Source organism: Dermochelys coriacea, chromosome 2 (genome assembly GCF_009764565.3).
Source record: "Dermochelys coriacea isolate rDerCor1 chromosome 2, rDerCor1.pri.v4, whole genome shotgun sequence".
Lineage (NCBI taxonomy): Eukaryota > Metazoa > Chordata > Testudines > Dermochelyidae > Dermochelys > Dermochelys coriacea.
In genome coordinates this window covers 160,414,263-160,436,454 of record NC_050069.1, presented here as the reverse complement: position 1 = coordinate 160,436,454, position 22,192 = coordinate 160,414,263, and the positions used below count along the sequence as shown (strand labels likewise).

Sequence of the window (22,192 nt, the reverse complement as noted above, 5' to 3'; positions counted from 1 at the left end):
CAGAATGATATTAATGATCATTAAACATTTCTGAAAATCTTGTGATCATACAATCTTGTGACCAAATGTATAAAGTGCAGCAAATAAACTGAAACCTGTAATACAAATGTGTTTTGACAAAGAAATGAACTGATTGATTTTTCCCTGAAATATGACATAACGATCAACTTCCTTGGTAGATTACTTCTTTTAAAATAACTTAGACTTTTAAAAATATAGATACAGACTATATTAAATTATATACTGTCCTGTTTTGTAAATGTACAACAAAATTGAGCAATTTGCCTTTATTTTTTGTAAGGCTGAAACTTTGTTTACCAAGTAGGGGTAACAGGAGGAGACCGAGAAGGCAGGCTTTTGGTCTCTAGATGTTCAACAGATAAAGATCTCCTCATAGTTGGGTTCCATACCATCCCACCTATGACTTTTCTGAAGTAGTGGCTGTTTACAGACCTGAAAGGAAATAACAATACCCTTTAAATAACTCTTTTACATAGAATACTAAAATCAGTTACATTTATGCAAATGTATTTCACGAGTACCAATTAAGCCTTTTCTAATTTCAACAATTGAAAGAAAATGCTTTAAAACTCCCAACAGAAGAAAAACGATCATTTTCATTTCAGCAAGGTATCCTTGGTTCCTTAATTCATATCCAAATTGTTCTCTTTTTATTATATTAGATTGATAGAAATTTCTTTCTTCCTTTGTTTTGTAAATCTGAATTCCAATCTTTAACAGATGTAATTATTGACAAATAATTTTAATGCTGTAATTATTTTATTAAAGCTAATAATTTGATGATCTCATCATTGCCTAAATTCTCAAAAACTTTAGATTTTTTCTTCATTTAGGATCTGGTTCTGCAGCACTTATTTACATATAATTCTCATTACAGTGATTGGAAGCTGTATGTATTAAAACTGATAGAATAGGGCAATGCATATGTATATAATTAAGAGCCTCATTCTTAAATATGTTTGTTCAAATGTTATTCTATGGAACTTATACACACCAATTAGTAAAAAGAAAAGGAGTACTTGTGGCACCTTAGAGACTAACAAATTTATTAGAGCATAAGCTTTCGTGAGCTACAGCTCACTTCATCGGATGCATTTGGTGGCATCCAATGAAGTGAGCTGTAGCTCACAAAAGCTTATGCTCTAATAAATTTGTTAGTCTCTAAGGTGCCACAAGTACTCCTTTTCTTTTTGCGAATACAGACTAACACGGCTGCTACTCTGACACCAATTAGTGTAACTATTAGAAGGAGTAAGTTTTCATATGCTTTATTAAAGCAATATTGGCACAATCAGCTTTAACACCCAATAATCTGCAGGAAAAAAGTGAGCATTATGGTGAATTATAGGACAGTCTTGTTTATGTGCTTTTTTATTTAATGTTATGTTAGCTAATGGTTAGCCACACATCTAATTTTTTATTTTTATCCTAGTTCCAGAAAGAAGCACCACACTCCACTGAGATTGCTTATTAAGTCAACAGCAGCAAGCAGAGAGAGTAGCAGGAGACAGGTTGCTAATTTTTTTAATTTCTTTGGTAACAACTGCTAACATGATCTGCATTTAAAAGTGAGTCATGGAGAAAAGCCTACACTTCTCATGAAAACTGTGGGTAGAGTGGAGGAGGTAAGTGATGTGAGGCCTGGGATCTGGAACCATGCCAAAAATAAGTAGTGCTCAAAAGCAGGATCAGAAACTATAAGGTGCATTTTCTCATAAATGGCCATAGCAGATAAAAGAAAAGGAGTACTTGTGGCACCTTAGAGACTAACAAATTTATTTGAGCATAAGCTTTCGTGAGCTACAGCCACCCTCAGGTCTGTAATCGAGTGACCAGAGAGATTGAAGTGTTCTCCGACTGGTTTTTGATGGTTATACTGGTTATAATTCTTGATGTCTGATTTGTGTCCATTTATTCTTTTACGTAGAGACTGTCCAGTTTGACCAATGTACATGGCAGAGGGGCATTGCTGGCACATGATGGCATATATCACTTTGGTAGATGCGCAGGTGAACGAGCCTCTGATAGTGTGGCTGATGTGATTAGGCCCTATGATGGTGTCCCCTGAATAAATATGTGAACAGAGTTGGCAACGGGCTTTGTTGCAAGGATAGGTTCCTGGGTTAGTGGTTCTGTTGTATGGTTGATGGTGAGTATTTACTTCAGGTTAGGGGGCTGTCTGTAAGCAAGGACTGGCCTGTCTCCCAAGATCTGTGAGAGTGATGGGTCGTCCTTCAGGATAGGTTGTAGATCCTTGATGATGCATTGGAGAGGTTTTAGTTGGGGGCTGAAGGTGATGGCTAGTGGCGTTCTGTTCTTTTCTTTGTTGGGCCTGTCCTGTAGGTGACGACTTCTGGGTACTCTTCTGGCTCTGTCAATCTGTTTCTTCACTTCAGCAGGTGGGTATTGTAGTTGTAGGAATGCATGATAGAGATCTTGTAGGTGTTTGTCTCTGTCTGAGGGGTTGGAGCAAATGCGGTAATATCGTAGAGCTTGGCTGTAGACAATGGATCGTGTGGTATGATCTGGATGAAAGCTAGAGGCATGTAGGTAGGAATAGCGGTCAGTAGGTTTCCGATATAGGGTGGCGTTTATGTGACCATCGCTTATTAGCACCGTAGTGTCCAGGAAGTGGATCTCTTGTGTGGACTGGTCCAGGCTGAGGTTGATGGTGGGATGGAAATTGTTGAAATCCTGGTGGAATTCCTCAAGGGCTTCTTTTCCATGGGTCCAAATGATGAAGATGTCATCAATGTAGCGCAAGTAGAGTAGGGGCATTAGGAGACGAGAGCTGAGGAAGCGTTTTTCTAAGTCAGCCATAAAAATTTTGGCATACTGTGGGGCCATGCGGGTAACCATCGCAGTGCCACTGATTTAAAGGTATACATTGTCCCCAAATGTGAAATAGATATGGGTGAGGACAAAGTCACAAAGTTCAGCCACCAGGTTAGCCGTGACATTATCAGGGATACTGTTCCTGATGGCTTGTAGTCCATCTTTGTGTGGAATGTTGGTGTAGAGGGCTTCTACATCCATAGTGGCTAGGATGGTGTTTTTAGGAAGATCACCAATGGACTGTAGTTTCCTCAGGAAGTCAGTGGTGTCTCGACGATAGCTGGGAGTGCTGGTAACATAGGGCCTGAGGAGGGAGTCTACATAGCCAGACAATCCTGCTGTCAGGCTGCCAATGCCTGAGATGATGTATGGCATCATGTGCCAGCAATGCCCCTCTGCCATGTACATTGGTCAAACTGGACAGTCTCTACGTAAAAGAATGAATGGACACAAATCAGACGTCAAGAATTATAACATTCAAAAACCAGACTGCTGAATTGGAATTAATTTGCAAACTGGATACAATTAACTTAGGCTTGAATAGAGACTGGGAATGGATGAGTCATTACATAAAGTAAAACTATTTCCCCATGGTATTTCTCCCCCCCCCACCCCCCACTGTTCCTCAGATATTCTTGTTAACTGCTGGAAATAGCCTACCTTGCTTGTCACCATGAAAGGTTTTCCTCCTCCCCCCCCCCCCCCCCGCTGCTGCTGATGCCTTATCTTAAGTGATCACTCTCCTTACAGTGTGTATGATAAACCCATTGTTTCATGTTCTCTGTGTGTGTATATCAATCTCCCCTCTGTTTTTTCCACCAAATGCATCCGATGAAGTGAGCTGTAGCTCAAGAAAGCTTATGCTCTAATAAATTTGTTAGTCTCTAAGGTGCCACAAGTACTCCTTTTCTTTTTGCGAATACAGACTAACACGGCTGCTACTCTGAAACCTCTCCTTACAGTGTGTATGATCCTTTTCTTTTTGTGAATACAGACTAATACGGCTGCTACTCTGAAACATAGCAAATAAATGTTATATCATTAGAAAGCAGGGATTCCCAGCATTCCAACAACACAAGGATGGATTTATAAACTTTGTGATTTATGAGCTCTTCTACCTTAAAACTCTAACTGGTCAGCAGTTGCCCAGATCACAGTAGATCTAAATTCCTGCAGTAAGATCTTTAGATTTCTGCAGTACATTTCCTGAACTCTATACATTATTTAGGTGTTTTCCTTCATTTTTATTTTCTGACTGTTTTACCATTTCTTTTCTGTAAAATTCAGGAGGTCATATTGCAAAAAGTTACCTTTTGGGGACACTTGTGTGACATAACAAAAAGACAGAGGGAAATAATTTTAAATATGGAAGCAACTCTTTTCCTGCTGTGATAGTTTATATCAGCTGAGACTCCATCCTCTGGCTCTGTGCTGGACAGAACTTGCATGGCATGGGTTAAGATTCGTAGCTTTGCAAAGCTATGAAGCCTAGAACACACAATACTATTTATGTATGCAGTGGATTGCTGAATATAAACCATTCTCCCTCATTGTAATAAAACAATTATGTTTAGTTTTCCATGATTTCTGTTCTCCAGGACACATGGTAGTTAAATACTTTAAGTTTGTCTATTGGATATTTTTAGTTCTGATCGAAGGACTTCTCATTTATGGTTTTAAACTTCATTTTAAAGTTGACATGAAAAGCACAAATGGAAGTGGAACTGAATGTATCCTATTCTCATATCCATAGATTCGAAGGCCAGAAGTGACCACTGTGATCATCTCACCTGACCTCCTATATAACACAGGCCATAGAACTTCCCCAAAATAATTCCTAGAGCAGATCTTTCAGAAAAACATCCATCCTGGATCTCAAAAAAAGATCTCAATCAAGTTAAGATATTCCATCATCCTGTTTGATTTGAAGACCTGCATGAAAATGGAGGAATAGGGGATATTAAGCGTGTGTGTTTGGAGTTTTTTTGTTTTAGAACCATGATAATTTGCTAGGATGGGGCTAATCTCCTTTAGAACCCATGGCTATTATCCATTTTTAGAAGTTTATGTGCTCACCTTGTTACTGAAACTGAAGCCATGTGTACTGTAATTGTTCTGGCTCAAATCCCAGAATGATAGGAGTTCCTGTAGCTAGTCTACTATCTTAGACAAAGGCCATGTGATTGGCAACAGTTCATTCTTTGGGCAGAAAACAATACATCTTACATTTAACTGGAATAAGTTCATTTAATAAAGTCCTTTAAAGCTGACAGAATAATAATTGCTTAGCCAGATGGCAGAAATCTCTAGTTTTTTTTTATATTCAATGTATTGATGGAAACTGGAAAGCCAAGGAGTGTTTACCACTCTTGAAAGGAGAAGGCAGCCTGCTTAAAATATATAATATGGCTTTTAATGAGCATGCTTTGCTGAAGTATAGAACCCATCACGTCAAGACCGCACAAGACTGCCAACAGGGTCCGGGAGAAGTGGAAAATATTTTAAATTTATACACGCAGTGTCAGGAAAAAGATGGAGGGAGGGCTCACTTTGTCAAAATCCTCTAACTTTTAAGAAAGACACCTCAAACTTCCCAAGGAAGAGCGTTTGGTACAGTATCTAATAGGGCTGTCAAACTATTAAAAATTAATCACTATTAATCTCATTGTTAAACAATAATAAAAGACCATTTGTTTAATTATTTTGGATGTTTTCTACATTTTCAAATATATTGATTTCAATTACAACACAGAATACAAAGTGTACAGTACTCACTTTATATTTATTTTTATTACAATTATTTGTGTTGTAAAAACAAAAGAAATAGTATTTTTCAATTCACAGAATCATAGAAGATTAGGGTTGGAAGAGACCTCAAGAGGTCATCTAGTCCAACCCCCTGCTCAAAGCAGGACCAACCCCAACTAAATCATCCCAGCCAGGGCTTTCTCAAGCGGACTTAAAAACCTCTAAGGATGGAGATTCCGTAACTCATTCCAGTGCTTCACCACCCTCCAATACCGGCTACAAAAGTGCCATGCGAACACATGTTCTCACTTTCAGGTGACATTGTAAACAAGAAGTGGGCAGCATTATCTTGTGGAAATGTAACTAAACTTAGTTGTCTGAGTGACTGGCTGCACAAGAAGTAGGACTGATTGGACTTGTAGGCTCTAAAGTTTTGTATTGTTTTGTTTTTGAGTGCAGTTAATGTAAAAAAAAAATCTACATTTGTAAGTTGCACTTTCACAATAAAGAGATTGCATTATGGTACTTGTATGAGGTGAATTGAATAATACTATTTCTTTTGTTTATCATTTTTACAGTGCAAATATTTGTAATAAAAATAATATTAAGTGAGCACTGTACAATTTGTATTCTGTGTTGTAACTTAAACAATATAGTTAAAAATGTAGAAAATCATCCAAAAATAGTGATTACATTTCAATTTGTATTCTGTTTAACAGTGTGATTAAAACTGGATTAATCCCAATTAATTTTTAATCACGATTAATTTTTTTAATCGCACGAGTTAACTGTGATGAATCAACACCCCAGTATCTAATAATTGACTAACAGCTCAGTTTTAAAACACTTTGTAACAAATGCAAAGAAAATGTTTTCTAGATTTTCAATTTTTTCTCCTAAATTGACTTTGATCATGAGTTCTCCAAAAGAGACTAAAGATTCTCTGAGTACCCTCAATCCTTGGATTTTCCTCTCAGTTTACTTGCCTTTACACCTCTGTAGCAATTGCAGCAGAAGATGGGTATATCAATTAAAAAGATAGGTCTTTTACCCTAAAATAAACATTTCTTAAGAAAAGGTTTTTGCAATTAGATGCAATATGTACAGAAACTAGATCATATGGTTCTTTTCTCAAAGCAAGTATAACTGTGCAAACTAGGAAGATTTGAAAGATTTGGTTTTATTTTTTATTTTTGTTTTAAACTGTCTACAAAAATCCCTCCTTAAGATAGATAAGCTTAAAATGTGCAATAGCAGTTACTCAAACAAATATATAAATGTATTTGAAAGTATCTTCTATGAATACAATCCAGTCTAATTTGTGATGTTTTTATTCTACTGGCTATCAAATTATATAGTTTTCCACTGGGTGAGAGAGGGGAGAGCTGCCCTCCCTGTAAGTACTAAATAAACTGTACATGATATAACTATCAGTATTTAGAGTAGCAATTTAGAAAAGGTAAAGATTTTATATATATATCTATATATATATATATAGATAGATAGTACTTCTGATGTCCATGGTGAATGAAAGGCAACCATTTGTACTATGCTGTGCTGTCCTTTACAGTTTTAACAGAGACGCAAGAAGTTTCATTTCAGGCCAGCGAACGTGGAAGTCAATTTCCTCTAGAAAGGTCAACAGGAGAGTGACATTTTCTTCCTGTTTAATCAAGATTTCTGTAAACTGCCTTCCCAGACCATCAACCTGTTTTTGTGAATTTTCTTCTTGTTCTACACATATAAAATCTTATACAAGTATCTCTACAGTGCATCATCCTTTTATGCTTTTCATTACAAGACTCCTATTGAGTAAGGAAGAAGGATTTGTCTCTTCATCAAATAAATTCTTGAGAAGCTTAATCTGTAGCCTTAATACTTATGTTCTAGAAGTGCCATGGAGACATTATTAATCCCATTAGAAAGACAGACAAACAGTACATTTTCAGATACTGATGCTTAAACTGTACCTGCAAATAAGAACCACGGAGCACAACTCTTTCATATGGTATGATTTACATGCTAATGACTGAAAAAATTGCCTCAAATCAGGAAAGGTGGAAAAAGAAAACTATAAAACTAGACTCCCATTTCTTCAAAAAATTCACAGCCAGCAGGTCCTGCTGCTCGCTCACTACAGAGAGTTGAAAATTCCCATGTTTACATAGTTGGACAGAATTTAGAAGAGCTTGTGTTGCAGCAGGTCCTGACCCACCAAAGTTCCAAATGCTTAAATATGTTTTGCATTGCATTGCTTTTTGTTCACAAAAATCTCTTCCAGCTATACTTATTTCCTAATTATTTGAAAACACTAATTCCTTTGGTAATACAATCTATGTATTAGAGTAATTCCTAATGTATTATAAAAGATTAATTGAAAAAAGATTCTTGAACATTTAATGTAGTTATATTTATTGTAGAGCATAATACAGATTTCAGTTTAAAACTCAAACCAATTTTGAATTATGCAGGCTTCGTTAGTGTATTTTTCCGTCTACTTTTTTTTTTAATGAATGTTAAAAATAACAGTATTCTAAAAAAGCTTTCTTGCCTTTGTTATTAACATAACTGGAGATTAAAACTAAATGTAAATTTTTCATCTTTAAAACTGCTTATTTCTGTTAACTTAGAAAAGGAAAACAGACAAGTCCATTTCGCAAAAATATTTTGTCATTAGTTTCATATCACTTTCACTTTCTGGTTCTCTTATACCTTTGTACACGGTTGAACTATGTGGGTTTTAAATCACCCTGATGAACCAGGTTTAAATCCAAATAAAGAATTTTTTTTTAATTTAATGTCATGAAATATTTCTATTAAATGAGGTTCCATAATAAGGATACCATGCTACAATTCTATGCCTGTTTCTTCCTGTAGATCTCAAAATGCTCTGCAAACAACAAAACTTCAAGAACTATCCTGTGAGGAATCAAGTTTCTCTTTATTTTACAGTTGGGGAAACACACAGAGTAAGGTTCAGTGATTTACTCAAAGTTACCTACCAAGTCTCTGATAGTACTGGAAACAGGATTCAACTAATGAACTACAGTCCTGAACTTTCAACTTTGTACAAGACTTGAAAATGAATTTTTAAATTAATTAGAAAGTCACGTCTTTAGGCACTGTACTCACTTTGTTGGGTTTCTAGAACCAAAGGTCCAATAATGGGACAGTATCTTTCTTTCATGAGGTAGTGACGACTTTGTCTGAAAAAACGTGTGATGCTCTACACAAGATTTCCATAGATTTTTGCATGCTCTGTAATTTAGCATGTTGAAGGCAACTATATGTTCTCTGGATTCATTCTAGAATAACAAACGCATTATGTATCAGTACAGAATATGCAGATTGACCATATTAAGAAAAAAATTTAAAGATCAAGTAAAGCTAACAGGCAATTTACAACTAAAAGTAATTTTAAACTGATAAGTCATCAGTAAGTGCAAAGAATCAACAGAATAAAATAAAACTGATGTCTCCGTAGACTATTTTCAAGTGGTAAAATACTCATTGATAGAGAACCAATCTGAAATGTCAAAGAGGTGTTACAATCACTTTTCTGACCACACTTTACGAAGTTAAATATCATTGACAAAACTGTGGAATCTGCTTAAGTTATCAGACTGCTCAGATGTCAGTTACGATATCAGATGTTCAAACAATGATCTTTCCAAAACTAAAGACAAAAAATCTTTCACTTGAGATTTATATGCTTACATTGTTTAGGGAAAAACAAAAATTCAATGGGGAGTACATTCTAACAGACGATCTGTTTAGAACTAACCCAAATCAAACTCAAAACAGTTCTGAAGTTACTTGGGATAGCATCTACTTAAGATATAGAGACTTCCCAAAAAGCATACTACCAGAAGTTGACAGCACTGACCATGGTACTGACCACTGTAAACAAGGCTATCACCACCATATCACTGTTGTGTTAATTTCAATGAAATAAATAGGTCCAGAGAGTCAGAGGTGCTAACATAACCCTGTCATTCCACAAAACTAAACAGTTAAACAAGGCTCAGGGTTTTGTGTAGACACACCTTGGTCTGCTTAGTTCCATGCCAACAATCCACCACTAAAAATCTTTTACATGTTTTATTAAAGTTACAGAAAAAGGGGGGAAGGGAACAATTAAAGCCCTTAAAATATAAAGTATTAAATAATGTTTTCATTTTAACAGTATCTCTTGTCGCCTTTCCCTTTAGCTGTAGAAGGATTTTATAAGGAAACATTTCCCCTCCCCCACTCCATTTAATAGCCTTTTAGACTAGATGGTATTAAAGATGGCAATAACTGTCCTTTTTGGGGAAAAGAGAAATAATTGAGATGGGCTGGAGATGCTGTTGTTGTTTAAGCTTGATGTTGCTTTTCCGAAGGCAGAATAAGACCAGCACACAAAGAAAGAGATAAAAAAGAATAGCAAGGATAGAAAATGCAGTTTTCTTTGGTGCTCCCTCTTACTTGCAACCTTGCTTCCAGAGAAACACAGGCATAACACACAGTCTTATCAGCTACTTTGAAACCTAGCAAACGTACGTCAACTTCTGGCTGTTTAACATGTTGCTTTTAGCAGTTTCTCTGATCACAAGTTCTCAGCAGTTCTCCAAAAGATGCAGTCTTGCTGACTAAGCTAGACTCTTACTAAACACAAGGCAAAAAGAGAGAGAGAGAAAAAAGAGGCAGGGGAAGGAAAAGGACACTAAACAAAGAGGGTGACAGCAGGAACTTAAGTCTCACATTCCAGGTGCTGCTAGGACTCAGCCAAGTCTGGTAGAGATGGCAATGTCTTCAGTTCCCTCTCTTTGATCCAGTCTGGTCACAATGCCTTTCGCAATCAGGACAATAAAGGACCAACAGTTTCATAGTGGATCCCTCAGTCCCAGCAGATGGTCGGGGTGGCAGTCATGATGGTAAAGCTCACTTTTTCCAGTTCACCCATCCCACCTAGTATCATGATTTCCCCCAAAGTCTCTTTTAAGGACCACCAAAAGGGGTGATGGCTGGAAAACCTCACAGCTCCATTATTTTGTGCACCAATTAGGTCTAATTTCCAACACACCAATTTTGGTCTATTAATTTCCAATTCTATCTTTTGTTTATAGTTATGATCTTTACACAGTCCTTGGGCGGTATCAGTAGAGTTTTGTTTGGACTAATTGAATCTTTTTATTTCCCTTTGGTACCTTCTTCTATCATCATTTATTGTTATAAATTATTCTGACATTGTATTGGCACCTTTCACCCGCTTTCCAACAATTGAGTTCATAACTGGGGTAGACCCAAATTCTTAAAACATCATCTATCAGCTAAAACATATACAGAGAGCCAACATTTCACAACTACTACTTATTAAATACCACATATTTTAATCACTCTGATTAAATCTGATCACTTTACTCGTAACAAACCATACTTATGCAATCCTATTAGGACATCTCCATGGGAAAGGTGAGCAGGATTTGGCACTTTGTATGTGGATATTTTAAATGGTAATCTGTTTTATAGTTAGTTTAACATGCATCTTTCCTCATATATATTTTAAAACATTTAACATGGATCTGTTTATACAAGAAAAGAATAATGTACTTGTTTTTCAACTTTGATCAATCATACTAGAACTAAAACAGTATTTGGTGATCATGGATATTTCTATTATAGTGCTTATACTGAAAAACAACTTTTAAACATAAGTGTTGTGAAGATTTGGAGGGAATTTTTTGCCATGTATAAAAAGTATACAGTAACAAAATATTTAATAGCAACTGGCATTTCTTAGCATCCTGCTGATTGCTCACTTGCAATACGAGTTAAAAATTATTAAACTGACATACTTGTTCAAAAGAAGACCAACGCAGGGAAAAATTGCAAACAATTTTGTTCAGCTGTAATACTAATTTTTAGCCATAAGAATTTGTTAACTTGAATATTTCAGTTTAATTTTATGCTAAAAACATATGGTTTAAAGGCCAGGGATGAAATTTACCTAGTATTTCCTACTTGAATTTTTGCTGGATAAGAGAAAGTGTTTGCAGTCCATCACTGATAACTTTGAAAAGCTCCCTTTGTGTGCTGCAAATTCAGATGCTTGCTCTTATCTCATTTTGGAAGACTTGAGGATGATCCAGTCAACTTTTTAAAAATTATTAAATCAATGAAAAAAATGTTTAATGGAAAAAAAAGACTTTTTGCTCACCAAGAGCATAATCCTCCAAAGGGATCCGCAGTCACTGACCATTAAACCCATGCAGAATCCTACTAAGTCAAAGGAACTACAAGTGGATGAAGGGGCCTATGTTTATGATCCCTTTACAAGATCAGACTCTAGCACCCTTGGATTTCAATAGTTCACAAATTGTGAGGACTGTAGCGTCAATTAGAGAGGTTTGTGGACTGAGTGCTGGGGTAATGAAAGTAACGGCGGGCTCCCAGGAGTTAATGGAGAGTACCCTGTAATTCTAAAGCCTACAAACACCCAGCAGTCAGTAATGTGATCAATCAAGTGATGCCTCTCACAATTAGAGAAGATTTGCAGATATGTTGTTTACAGAATAGCAAATTAGTGAAATTTTAATGTATGTAAAAATAGAGCTACATTGGCTAGTGTTCAGTAAGCAACAAACAAGTTTGATAAAAACTTTTCACTTTTTTGAAGCATTTAAAATTTTTGCTAGTAAACAAGCATGGCCTCTACTCCCAGCATTACATCTTACACCTTCCACTAAACCCAAATGTCATAGATGCACTTTAGTAGCATCAGTCACTATATGATTAATCAATTCCTTCCCCATCCTCTGATCAGTTCTTCAGTAGAATCAGAAGTGTTAGATATTCCCTGCTGAACAACTGATCAGCAAAGAGGAGGAAAGAACTGATGAGTAGCTGTTTCTCCAGAACAGCTGGCATGGGAAAAAACACACAGAGTAAGAAGAGAAAAAGTACTGAAAAGGAAAAAGGAGGATGACCCGGGATTAAGATGAGTCATGAATCAACAGGCTTGAAGTGCATAAAATGTCTTAAATGAGCACGGATTCATGGCCTTTGAGCACCTTCTCCAGATTTTCAAGAAATACCATCCATCTAAATATTGCAATGGTAAAGCTTGAGATGTTGTAGCAACATCATGATCCATAAAGAAAACTTACTCATTAAGCCTCAGGTGGTTTGTGGAATCTACTCCTTGCTGTGCTTTCCCCATCCATCTTGGTCTTTCCTTCTCCTCCCAATCTCCTATTTTTCCTCTCAGTCTTATTTAATCCTTTCCTTCTGAACTCTGAAATGAAGGGTTGATACATCCCAAGACTAAAATATACTCAGCCACCTTCCCTCAAAGCCCACCTGACATTCTGGAGAAGGCCAATGGCAGCCTAATGGTCCCACCTGCATTGGAAAAACACAGTCTTCAAGGTAAGCATACCCTCTCACTGAGACACAGAGTAATAGGAGAGCAATCCATATCATTGGCTGTTTTATGTCCCCCTTCACTTGTGACCTACATATATATTTGACAACGATGGATACATCTGGAGAGGGGACTTAACAGTGCACCTGGTTTGCTTTGTCATATAAACAGAGGAAGACAAAGGTTACACAGCTGGTCCTATTTTCCTTAAGGTTTTGTGGATCTTTAAGTGTGATGCCATTTGCATTACTATGATCATTGTGCATTGTTATGAAACACAAGGAAATGATGACTCAAGAGATGTGGATAGTTACAAATCACAGCTTTCAAACTGTCATTTTTCCACAAGATAAACAGCTTCTGCACAGAATGAACTTTGAGAACACTGCCCTTTTCAAAGTTGATGCAGCTCTCTTGAATGTGTAAATTAACTTTTTTGACAGGAGTAAAGAACTCTTTATGCAGTGAACAAATATATGTTTAAAGTGATATCTAGTTCTAGAGCTGATGAAATACTAAAAAAATGCATTTGTTCAAGTGCCAACTGGTTGCTCAGTTTGACCACATTCATTTCTTTTATTATTCCCTATTTGTCAACATTAACACAAAGGGGATTTTGTTCATGTGACTGTTTTGGGAACTGCTGCTATTCATCTATATGCTAGTATTCATCTGCAAACAAGAATATTCATAAGTTAACAGAGAATTCACTGTTCATTATTTGGTATTTCAGTCATCCAATCAGGGAACAGAAATAATACTTTGTGACTTCAGTGACCTATCACTCACCACAAATTATTCAGAGTGAATAAGTGAACAGTTGGCAACCAACCATAAGTTGAAATTTATTTACATAAACCATTGATAAATATTTGCAAATAATATATTAGTAGAAATTGTAGAATTAGTAGAAACTAATTAGTAGAAATAGTTTGCAACCTACTGGACATCCATCTTGGGTAGGCTTTGAGTCTCCCCTCTCCTTCTCCCAAAAATAAAGCAGCTAAATTTGGGAGCCCTGTGCACCCTCTGAAGTGGTGTGCCAACCACACTTATGGGTCCCACTTGGTATGCAGAGGTCCACCATATCCTCATTTATTTATTAGAGGCCTCAAGAGCACAGAATGCTCCCCATTGCTTCTGACACTCTGTACAATATCTCCACCACCGTCCAATTTAAAAATAAGGAGAACACCACCTCCTCTGGGCATGAGAAAGTTCCCTTCCTTGTACTACCTGTTCTGCCATTCTGCAGGGAACTACCTTGGGCCACTCAGCCACACACAAACACATTATTCAACCTTAACTTTAAAACAACAACAACAACAACAACACTGCAGTCATCCCCCTTTCTAAACAGCCCAAAGTCAGACAGAATGCTACATCAAATCACCAGTTTTTTCCCCTATTTGTTTCCCCAATGAGACAGGTATTTGAGAGCCCCTGAAGACTTTTCACTTAGTAATGAGCCTGAGACAATTTTTTCAGGATAACAACTGTCATTTCTTTTTATATTTGATCAGGATTAGGATTACAGTAATTACAAGATGTCCATATTTGTCTCCTTAAATATTTTGGGTGCAGGTGGAAGATTCTCCCAAATTTAACTATAATTATGACATGGGAAAATTTACAGCCTTAGTTAAAAAAAAGCTTGTTTATTTTTCACTGAAACAGAATCCACACATGCAAATATCTTCAAAAGTATTCAGACTACACATTACTAAGTATGGATGTCTATATTTTATGTTATAGTCCAGGGGTTGGCAACCTTTCTGAAGTGGTGTGCCGAGTTTTCATTTATTCACTTTAATTTAAGGTTTCATGTGCGGGGCCGGCGGCTGGGACCCCAGACCGGTAATGGGCTGAGTGGCTCAGCCCGTTGCCACTCAGGGGTTCCATCTGCCGGCTCCTGGACCCGCTCAGCCCGCTGCCAGTCTGGGGTCCCTGCCCTGCCCACATACAGTGGGTACTTACCTTCTCCCTGGTTCTGGCCCATTCTCTTCCTCTCTCTCTGCACTGAGCTGAGGATGGGAATGCACTGAGCACAGGGCTGGGGATGAAGGAGCAGGCTGCGGGTTGGGGTGTAGGGTCTGGCCAGGAGCTAGAATGAGGGAGGGGGCTCAGGGTTGGGGCAGGAGGTTTGGGTGTGGAGAGCTTACCTGGGCAGCTCCCATTTGGTGAGAGGGGTGCAGGTGGGAATGTGGGGGGGTGCAGGAGCCCCTGTTTGGTGCTCAGGGTGGGGGTGGGGATGTGTGGGGTGCAAGAGTCAGGATGTGGGGGGGCTGGGTATGTGGGGGAGGTTCAAGAGTCAGGGCAGAGGGCCTGTGAGGGGGGTGCAGGTGTCAGGGCATCGGGTGTGAGGGGCCTGGGTATGTGTGGGGGTGCCACAGTCAGGGCTTGGGTCATGGGTGGTGGTCAAGGAGTCAAGCAGAGGGTTGGAGGTGTGTGAAGGGGGTACAGGGCTCAGGGCTAGATGTGGGGGGGGGGTGAGGGCAGAGGGCTGGGGGTGTGGCCTGGGGTCATGGGGTGCTCACGGCAGGGGGCTGGAGGGGGTATGCCCCGCTTCCACCCACCCCTTCTCTAAGGCCCTGCCTCCACTTCTTCTCTGCCTCTGCCGGGAGCAGCGAGTACGTTGACCCTGCTTCTCCCCCACCCCCTCACAAGGGCCATCAGCTGATCTGCCAGCAGGGAGAGATGGATGAGGAGGAGGAGGAGGAGGGGCAGGAACCCAGCACACTGTGGGAAGAGGCAGGGGAGCCGGTAGGACCAAGCTTCTGCCCCCGCCCCCTCCCCCCACGGAAGGGGGCAGAGGGCGGAGAGGAGCAGGCCGGGCCGGATTTTTAATGGCATGCTGCTGCTGTCCCAGCAGGCAGCAGCGTGCCATTACAAATGGGCACGCGTGCCATAGGTTGCCGACCCCTGTTATAGTCTAATTAATTAGCTTCCCACCTGACCAACCCCCCCCACCAAAAAAAAAAGATTGAATAGTTTCTCCACTGACTTACAGGAAACAGCTAGATCAAAATATACTAATTAGAATCTATCATCAACTGCAGTACTGTTTCTTTGCCACAATGTGAGCTCATACTACCACTGGTTTTCAAGAAAAATACCTTATAAAGAAAACTTGTAGAGAGCAATGTATTCTGACTTCAATTATTTTAAACTATTTCCATGTATACCATCCAATTTTGCAAATTTAGACACTACTGTATAATTTCTGTACTGTGGAAGGCACTCATCTGCTTTATCTACAGATCTTTCAGTTGCCATTTTTTCTCCATAATGCATCCCCTACCACTTTTCAATGTTGAGACCCATGGGTAAAAGAAGGTATCTGGGAGAATGGAGGGCAGCAGTGCCCAACATTGTGTGTCCTGCAGTGCTCTCTTCTCCCTCCATGCCCCCTTCAAGAGACACTCAGCTACAGAGTGGCTCATTTGCACATAGGGTACAGCTACTCAGCAGCTGAGAGATGTAATTCCCAGCTTGGGTAGACATATAAGCTGGGACTAGGATGCTAAAAATAGCAGTGTGGTTCTGGCAATACAGACAAGTGGTGGATAGGACTAGCCAGGCAGTCAGAAGAGATTGTATTTAGACCACTAGCCCAAGCCATGACTTGTGCCACCACAGCCGGGTCGGGTAGACTAACCATTAGAGCAGATTCTGCAGGCAGCTGGCCAGCAGGTAGAGTATCTGAGAAAAGGATAGCAAGACTCTGGTAATCTGATGGAAAGTTTCAGGCAGCTGCATGTAGGTGAACGGAAGAAGATCCCCTCTGTAGTTCCCCCGACCCCTCATACTTCCAAAAATACTGAAATGAAGTAAGTACTGTTGGTATGGGGAGAGGGGAGTGGGGGGACGACAATTAAACTTGAGGGGGTGGGGATAAGAATGGGGACAAAGGGGACTCTGGAGAAAAGGTGACAGCAGATGGGAACCAGAGAGAGTGGACGAAGGAAAGGGGAAACTTAATGGGCAGAGCCACATGGAGCGACGGAGTAAGGACAGAGCATCTGTCAAGCCAACTTCTTCTGTCACTGAAATTTAAGGCTAAAATTACTATCCTGGTTCCTTTCACAACAAGTCAAAAGAATTTACAGAATACGGATTAAAAATTTGATAAATGAAATGGGAAAATAAACATTGAACTACTTACATGTTTTTGCCGTTGCTGTATAAAAAACTTTTTCCTTTTAAAGGAAATTTTTAATATGTTCATCCTAAAAAAGAAACAAAAAACACTAAGAAACCACCCATAAAAATAGAGCAAAACAATCAAAAACAGTGACACATAACACATGTTTATAATGCCCATCAATCTTAAAAGATCCTGAAGTACATTATAGAATTACACATTCATGACTAATAAAATGCAACCACCTCTTGGGTGAAGATTAGCAGCTAACTGACACACACACACCCCACAGTCAAAAACAGCACAGGGGCGAGAGAGAGGAGCAGTAACTTTGACCAATGGAGAGCATCTTTTAAAAATCATTATTCAATAGTTACTCTCTAAGACTCGACTGTTGCATAAGCAGGAAGCCTCCTATGGCAATTCTCATCTACGAAGCTGCATGATGTACTTGCAGCAAAGACCCAATGGAATCAGTTTGTCCTCTTCATTGTCTGCACACAGTTCACGACACTGAGTTTGTGCACTGAGTTCGTGTAACTAATGAACCATATTATAACAACGGAGTACCAAGAGTAGGACTTTGATAACAGAATACATTAGGCCATATACAATATCAAAAATGTGTCTCAGAGCAGATGACAATACAAGTCATATTACTATTGGTAATAGTTGTGTCACATTATTGATAATATCATTTGAATATGAAAAGGAAGCCACATTTTAGAGTTGTCTTTTGGAAAAAATCCTATGCTACTGTACTGTTAAACACCCAGGAGAATAATTGGTGGTTATCCATTAAACATTCTAATCACATACTTATTTGCTTTTGTGGGATTAAGGGAGAGGAAGAGTGGTGGGAAGACAGGTCTGAGTGCTAAGATTTTCCTTACATAGATTGATCAAATCTCTAATATTGTAATATCCTTACATATTTTATGTAGCATAGTTAAAAACAAACATGAGCTGCGATGTTCTAAATACACGTGTCAGTGGTGACTTCCCAAATTCATTTATTATAGACAGAGATGATAATAGGGGCTATAGTTAAAGCTTGTCTAACACTTTTCATATAAACCTGATGGTATCTGCTTAGCTGAATTATTCAGGGTGAAATTTTCCATGATGGTTTTTGTCTCTTTTGTCTCAGGAATTTTTTTTTAAGCTTTCAAAGTCATTCCATCATTTCCAAGAAAAAGGCTATTGAAAAATAGGTAGTTTTGCCAATGTTAAAATTTCCAACTTTTGTTTTTGTTTTTTTGTTAAAGCTCTCTAGTTCCTGCACGCTTGGGAGAAGAAATTTGATGAAGGGATATTTGGAGTTAGAGAGATGCCTTACCCCTTAAAAAAAATCCAGATTTGGCCAATTTATAAATCTGAAAACTGCCATTTGCACTTGCACAGTAATACTTGTTAGAAGGCTGCTGCTAAAATCTCAGAATATTGTACCTTAACTGAGTATGCTGCATACCCTTGGAGCTTCGCACATGACAATAGTACTGAGGATTTCTCCCAATCTACACTGACTCTCCTACATAGCTGTCACAGAGCTAGCGCTCTAGATAGAGGGTGCAGAGGGGACCCATCGACCACACCCTGTTTTGATTCAGGGGAAGGCGAATTGGGTTGGGAGCTAACTTGAAGTCCTAGTCCACCACTTTCTACTAATTGGTCTTAATGCTGTGCACTTTACAAGTCTTATTATTGAGCAATGTCTCACACTCCTGCCTTAGGAAACAGGACATTCAACTGTTTTATCAATAAGGTAACAGATTGCACAGTGTCACTTATAGCAGACCTGGAAATAGAATCTGCCTGCAATATGTCAAATCCCATCCACTGTGCCACATTGCCTTTCAGAACGAATGTACCAAAACTGTGCTCTTGGCTGTATCATCAGAAACAGAGTGAGGAACAGAACCCAAGGATTCTGATTCTCAAAATTTCTCTGCTGTCTAGCAAATACTTGTGTAAGCTACTGGAAAGTTTATGCCATGTCCCTCTCTACTGGTTAGTCTACAGAAAAAGTAAGAGCATAACACTGATACTATTTACCATAGGTTTAAGTGGTAGAAGTCTGTACTGTGTATTTAAAGGACATGGGTACCAAACTTGTTGATGACCTACAAGAGGTCAAGGTGGTTCCACATGATGGAATTTGTTTTTTCAGTTTTCTTTTGTTTTTTAAACAAACAGGTGAAATTATTGTCTCCAGAGTATTTTTCTAATGTTTTATTTTATATAATACCTCGTTCTGAGCACTGAATCCATGTGCTACACAGGCTGTTCTATCTCTGCTGCTGCACTCCTACTATGCTTGTTGACTCCCTCTCGTACTCCTTCCTCTCCCCATAACCATCTCTCACTTTCAGGATTGTCTGTTCTTCAATGCCAGTGCTGCTTCTTTAGAGTACCATTCCAGCAGTTTAATTCAAGGCACAAAATACTTGTTAAAAGGACACATTTATTTAATCTCATAACCAGCAGCTGTGACATCACACAATTTTTTTAAGACAATGGCAGTAAGTAACAGTAATCCACGAGACTTCCTTTTTTGTTTTTCTAGTGGATTATGCTGTCATTAGAAGACTTACATTTCATGAGTGCTCAAGCATGTCACATCCAGAATATAACCTGTATACAATGCAGTTGTTCACATTCTTATAGGTAACTCAGCCACCCTTATCACTTATTTTACAGTCTTTATAGTGGCTCCCTGTAAAGTTCACAAATTCACTAGGTTTTACTGCTTACTTTTAAAGTACACAGTAGTTTTGTACCACTACAGATGACAAATCTTTTGGCTCAGGTTTTTCCTTTCATTTACTGAGATCAGAAAAAAGAAAATTATGTAGCTGGCAATAGAACCTCAAGTGTCTGTGCCAGAAGCTGGGACTCGACAACAGGGGATGATCACTTGATAATTGCCCTGGTCTGTTCATTCCCTGTGAGGCATCTGGCACTATCGGAAGACAGAATACTAGGCTAGATGGAGCATTGGTCTGACCCAGTATGTTCATTCTTATGTCTTTAAAACTTCAGACTGAACAGAAATCCAAGTGAGTTCAACAAACTGGTCAGTCTGTCCTGATACTTAAAGCTAACCTAAACAAAGCTGCTACTTTAGACTTAAACTGAAAAAAATTTCCTTAGCTGTCAGTTTGTTTTCTCATCCACCAATCTGGAAGTTTCTGTGTATATCAAATCCACAATTCAAGCAGGAAGCCAATTAGATTTCGGGTAATAACAAGTAACCTTAATATAGTCCTGCAGGCTTCTCAGAAAAGCTATTCCAAAATTGCAATTGTTTTCAAAGCGAAGGGACTCTGCACACATAAAGAACAGAAATTGATCTGTTGCATCTTTTGTAAGTGGTGGTGCAATATATATTCAGATTCTGGAGGAAATCTGTAGCTTGTGTGTTAGGAAAAAGCCTCTTTATTTGCAAAATAAGCCAATCTAATTTGGAAATTGTTTGGAATCCCCTGGTGCCATTTAAGATGGGTTGTTTTTCCCCCCCAGAATGGATCACATTTGGGGGCAAGTCCAACCAAAGTTATTTTTCAGAAACATACACTGTTCTGACTCTCATTCAGACTGACAAAGCTGTCAGCTTTTTTTTCTTATATAGTTTGTTTTAATCATCTCATTTTTGCCAAGATGGTATTTTTATTATATTTATCCTTCAGCACTTTTTTGGCTACCATCACACAGCCAGGGCCAGATTTACACCTTGCACACCCCTAGCCACAGCATCTTCAGTGCCTCCACTGCCTACAGCAGACCTTCATGTTGCACACAGTTTTAGAGAGGTATGGTGCCCCTAGAATGCCAGCACCTCCAGGCATGTGTCTACTGTGCCCAGCTGGAAATCCAGCCTGGCACATAGCATCGTTGTTCTATTTTTGCTGTCTATTAATATTGCAGAATATTATTCCAGAATTTTTTGAAAGAGCACTTTGATGGTGTTTGCTGCCACCTTGAGTTCAAAAAAGTGTGTGTCAAATCCTGATGAACTTATACCACAAGAAGCCTATTGACTTACAACAATGTTATTCAGAGTGTAAACTGAAGCAGGATTTAGCTTTTTATTAGAACTCTATCTCCTTTTCAGCCATTTGTCACTATATAACGTTTTCCCCACCCAAGTACCTCTACCCAATAGGCTTTGTCATCCTTTAAGTGAAATACATTGAGGGCATTATAGAAATTTATCGTATTCTATCTTTTTATAATATGTCTAAGTACAGAAAATACATTCTGCATATATAGTATAGAAAGGTGGGGCACTGTATTTTCTCACAATGATTTGAGCGTACCACATTGCTTATGAATGGCTGAGTCATGACTGATGTATCGATGGAATCAGAAACTACACCAATACAGCCTCTCTCCTATATATAAGTTTTTTAGTTTGTTTTTTTTTTGTGTATGGAAAGAGCCTATTTTAGAGCGTTTCTAGGATTATTCTTACCAATTTCATACTTTCACCTGCAAATCCTGGTGCCCCAGCTATTATGAGTCTAACTTATACAAGCCTGAAAATTCAAAAAATTACTTAAAATAGCTTTCTATACATAATGTCACAATTCCAGTATCCAAACGTTCTGCACCTTGCAAGACTAGAAGTGCTGTAGAAAGCTGTGAATTATCCCTTTTCAATGGAACACTTGTTTCTAGACCTAAAAGATCACGATATTGGACTTTATACATCACTGGTGCAGGAATTAAATATTGCCTACCCAAGACCATTGGTCAGTAATTTTGGTAGAGTAAAAGTGTGAAAAGGAAGAAAATATCGGTCTGCCAGACCATCTTTAAAAATAGCGGCTGTTTAAAGGCATTTAAAGATTTGAATGGCTAGAATTAATAAAGGAGGACTAGAGGGCAGATTTCAAGAGAATCAGAGGTGCATAATAAAATAAATCTATATTTTATCATGCACTAAATTATACACAGAACCACATACATCATCATGGTGTGGTATGAAGTTTGTATTGGCATGAATTTGGGACGGTTGCACTATCCCCAAGTGAATT

The 22,192-nt window shown here is 38.5% G+C and overlaps 1 protein-coding gene across 5 annotated transcripts in view; it reads right to left on the bottom strand.

Moving 5' to 3' along the window:
• PTPN3 (protein tyrosine phosphatase non-receptor type 3) overlaps window positions 1-22,192 on the bottom strand; it is a 273,767-nt gene that overhangs the window by 111,479 nt on the left and 140,096 nt on the right. For all 5 annotated transcript variants that reach the window (XM_038392799.2, XM_038392796.2, XM_038392797.2 and 2 more), the window contains 3 exons: window positions 17,175-17,238; window positions 8,737-8,909; window positions 319-453 (listed from right to left, as the gene is read on the bottom strand). In XM_038392799.2, coding sequence (XP_038248727.1) covers window positions 319-453; window positions 8,737-8,909; window positions 17,175-17,238 — 372 coding nt within the window. The remainder of the gene's footprint in view (window positions 1-318; window positions 454-8,736; window positions 8,910-17,174; window positions 17,239-22,192) is intronic.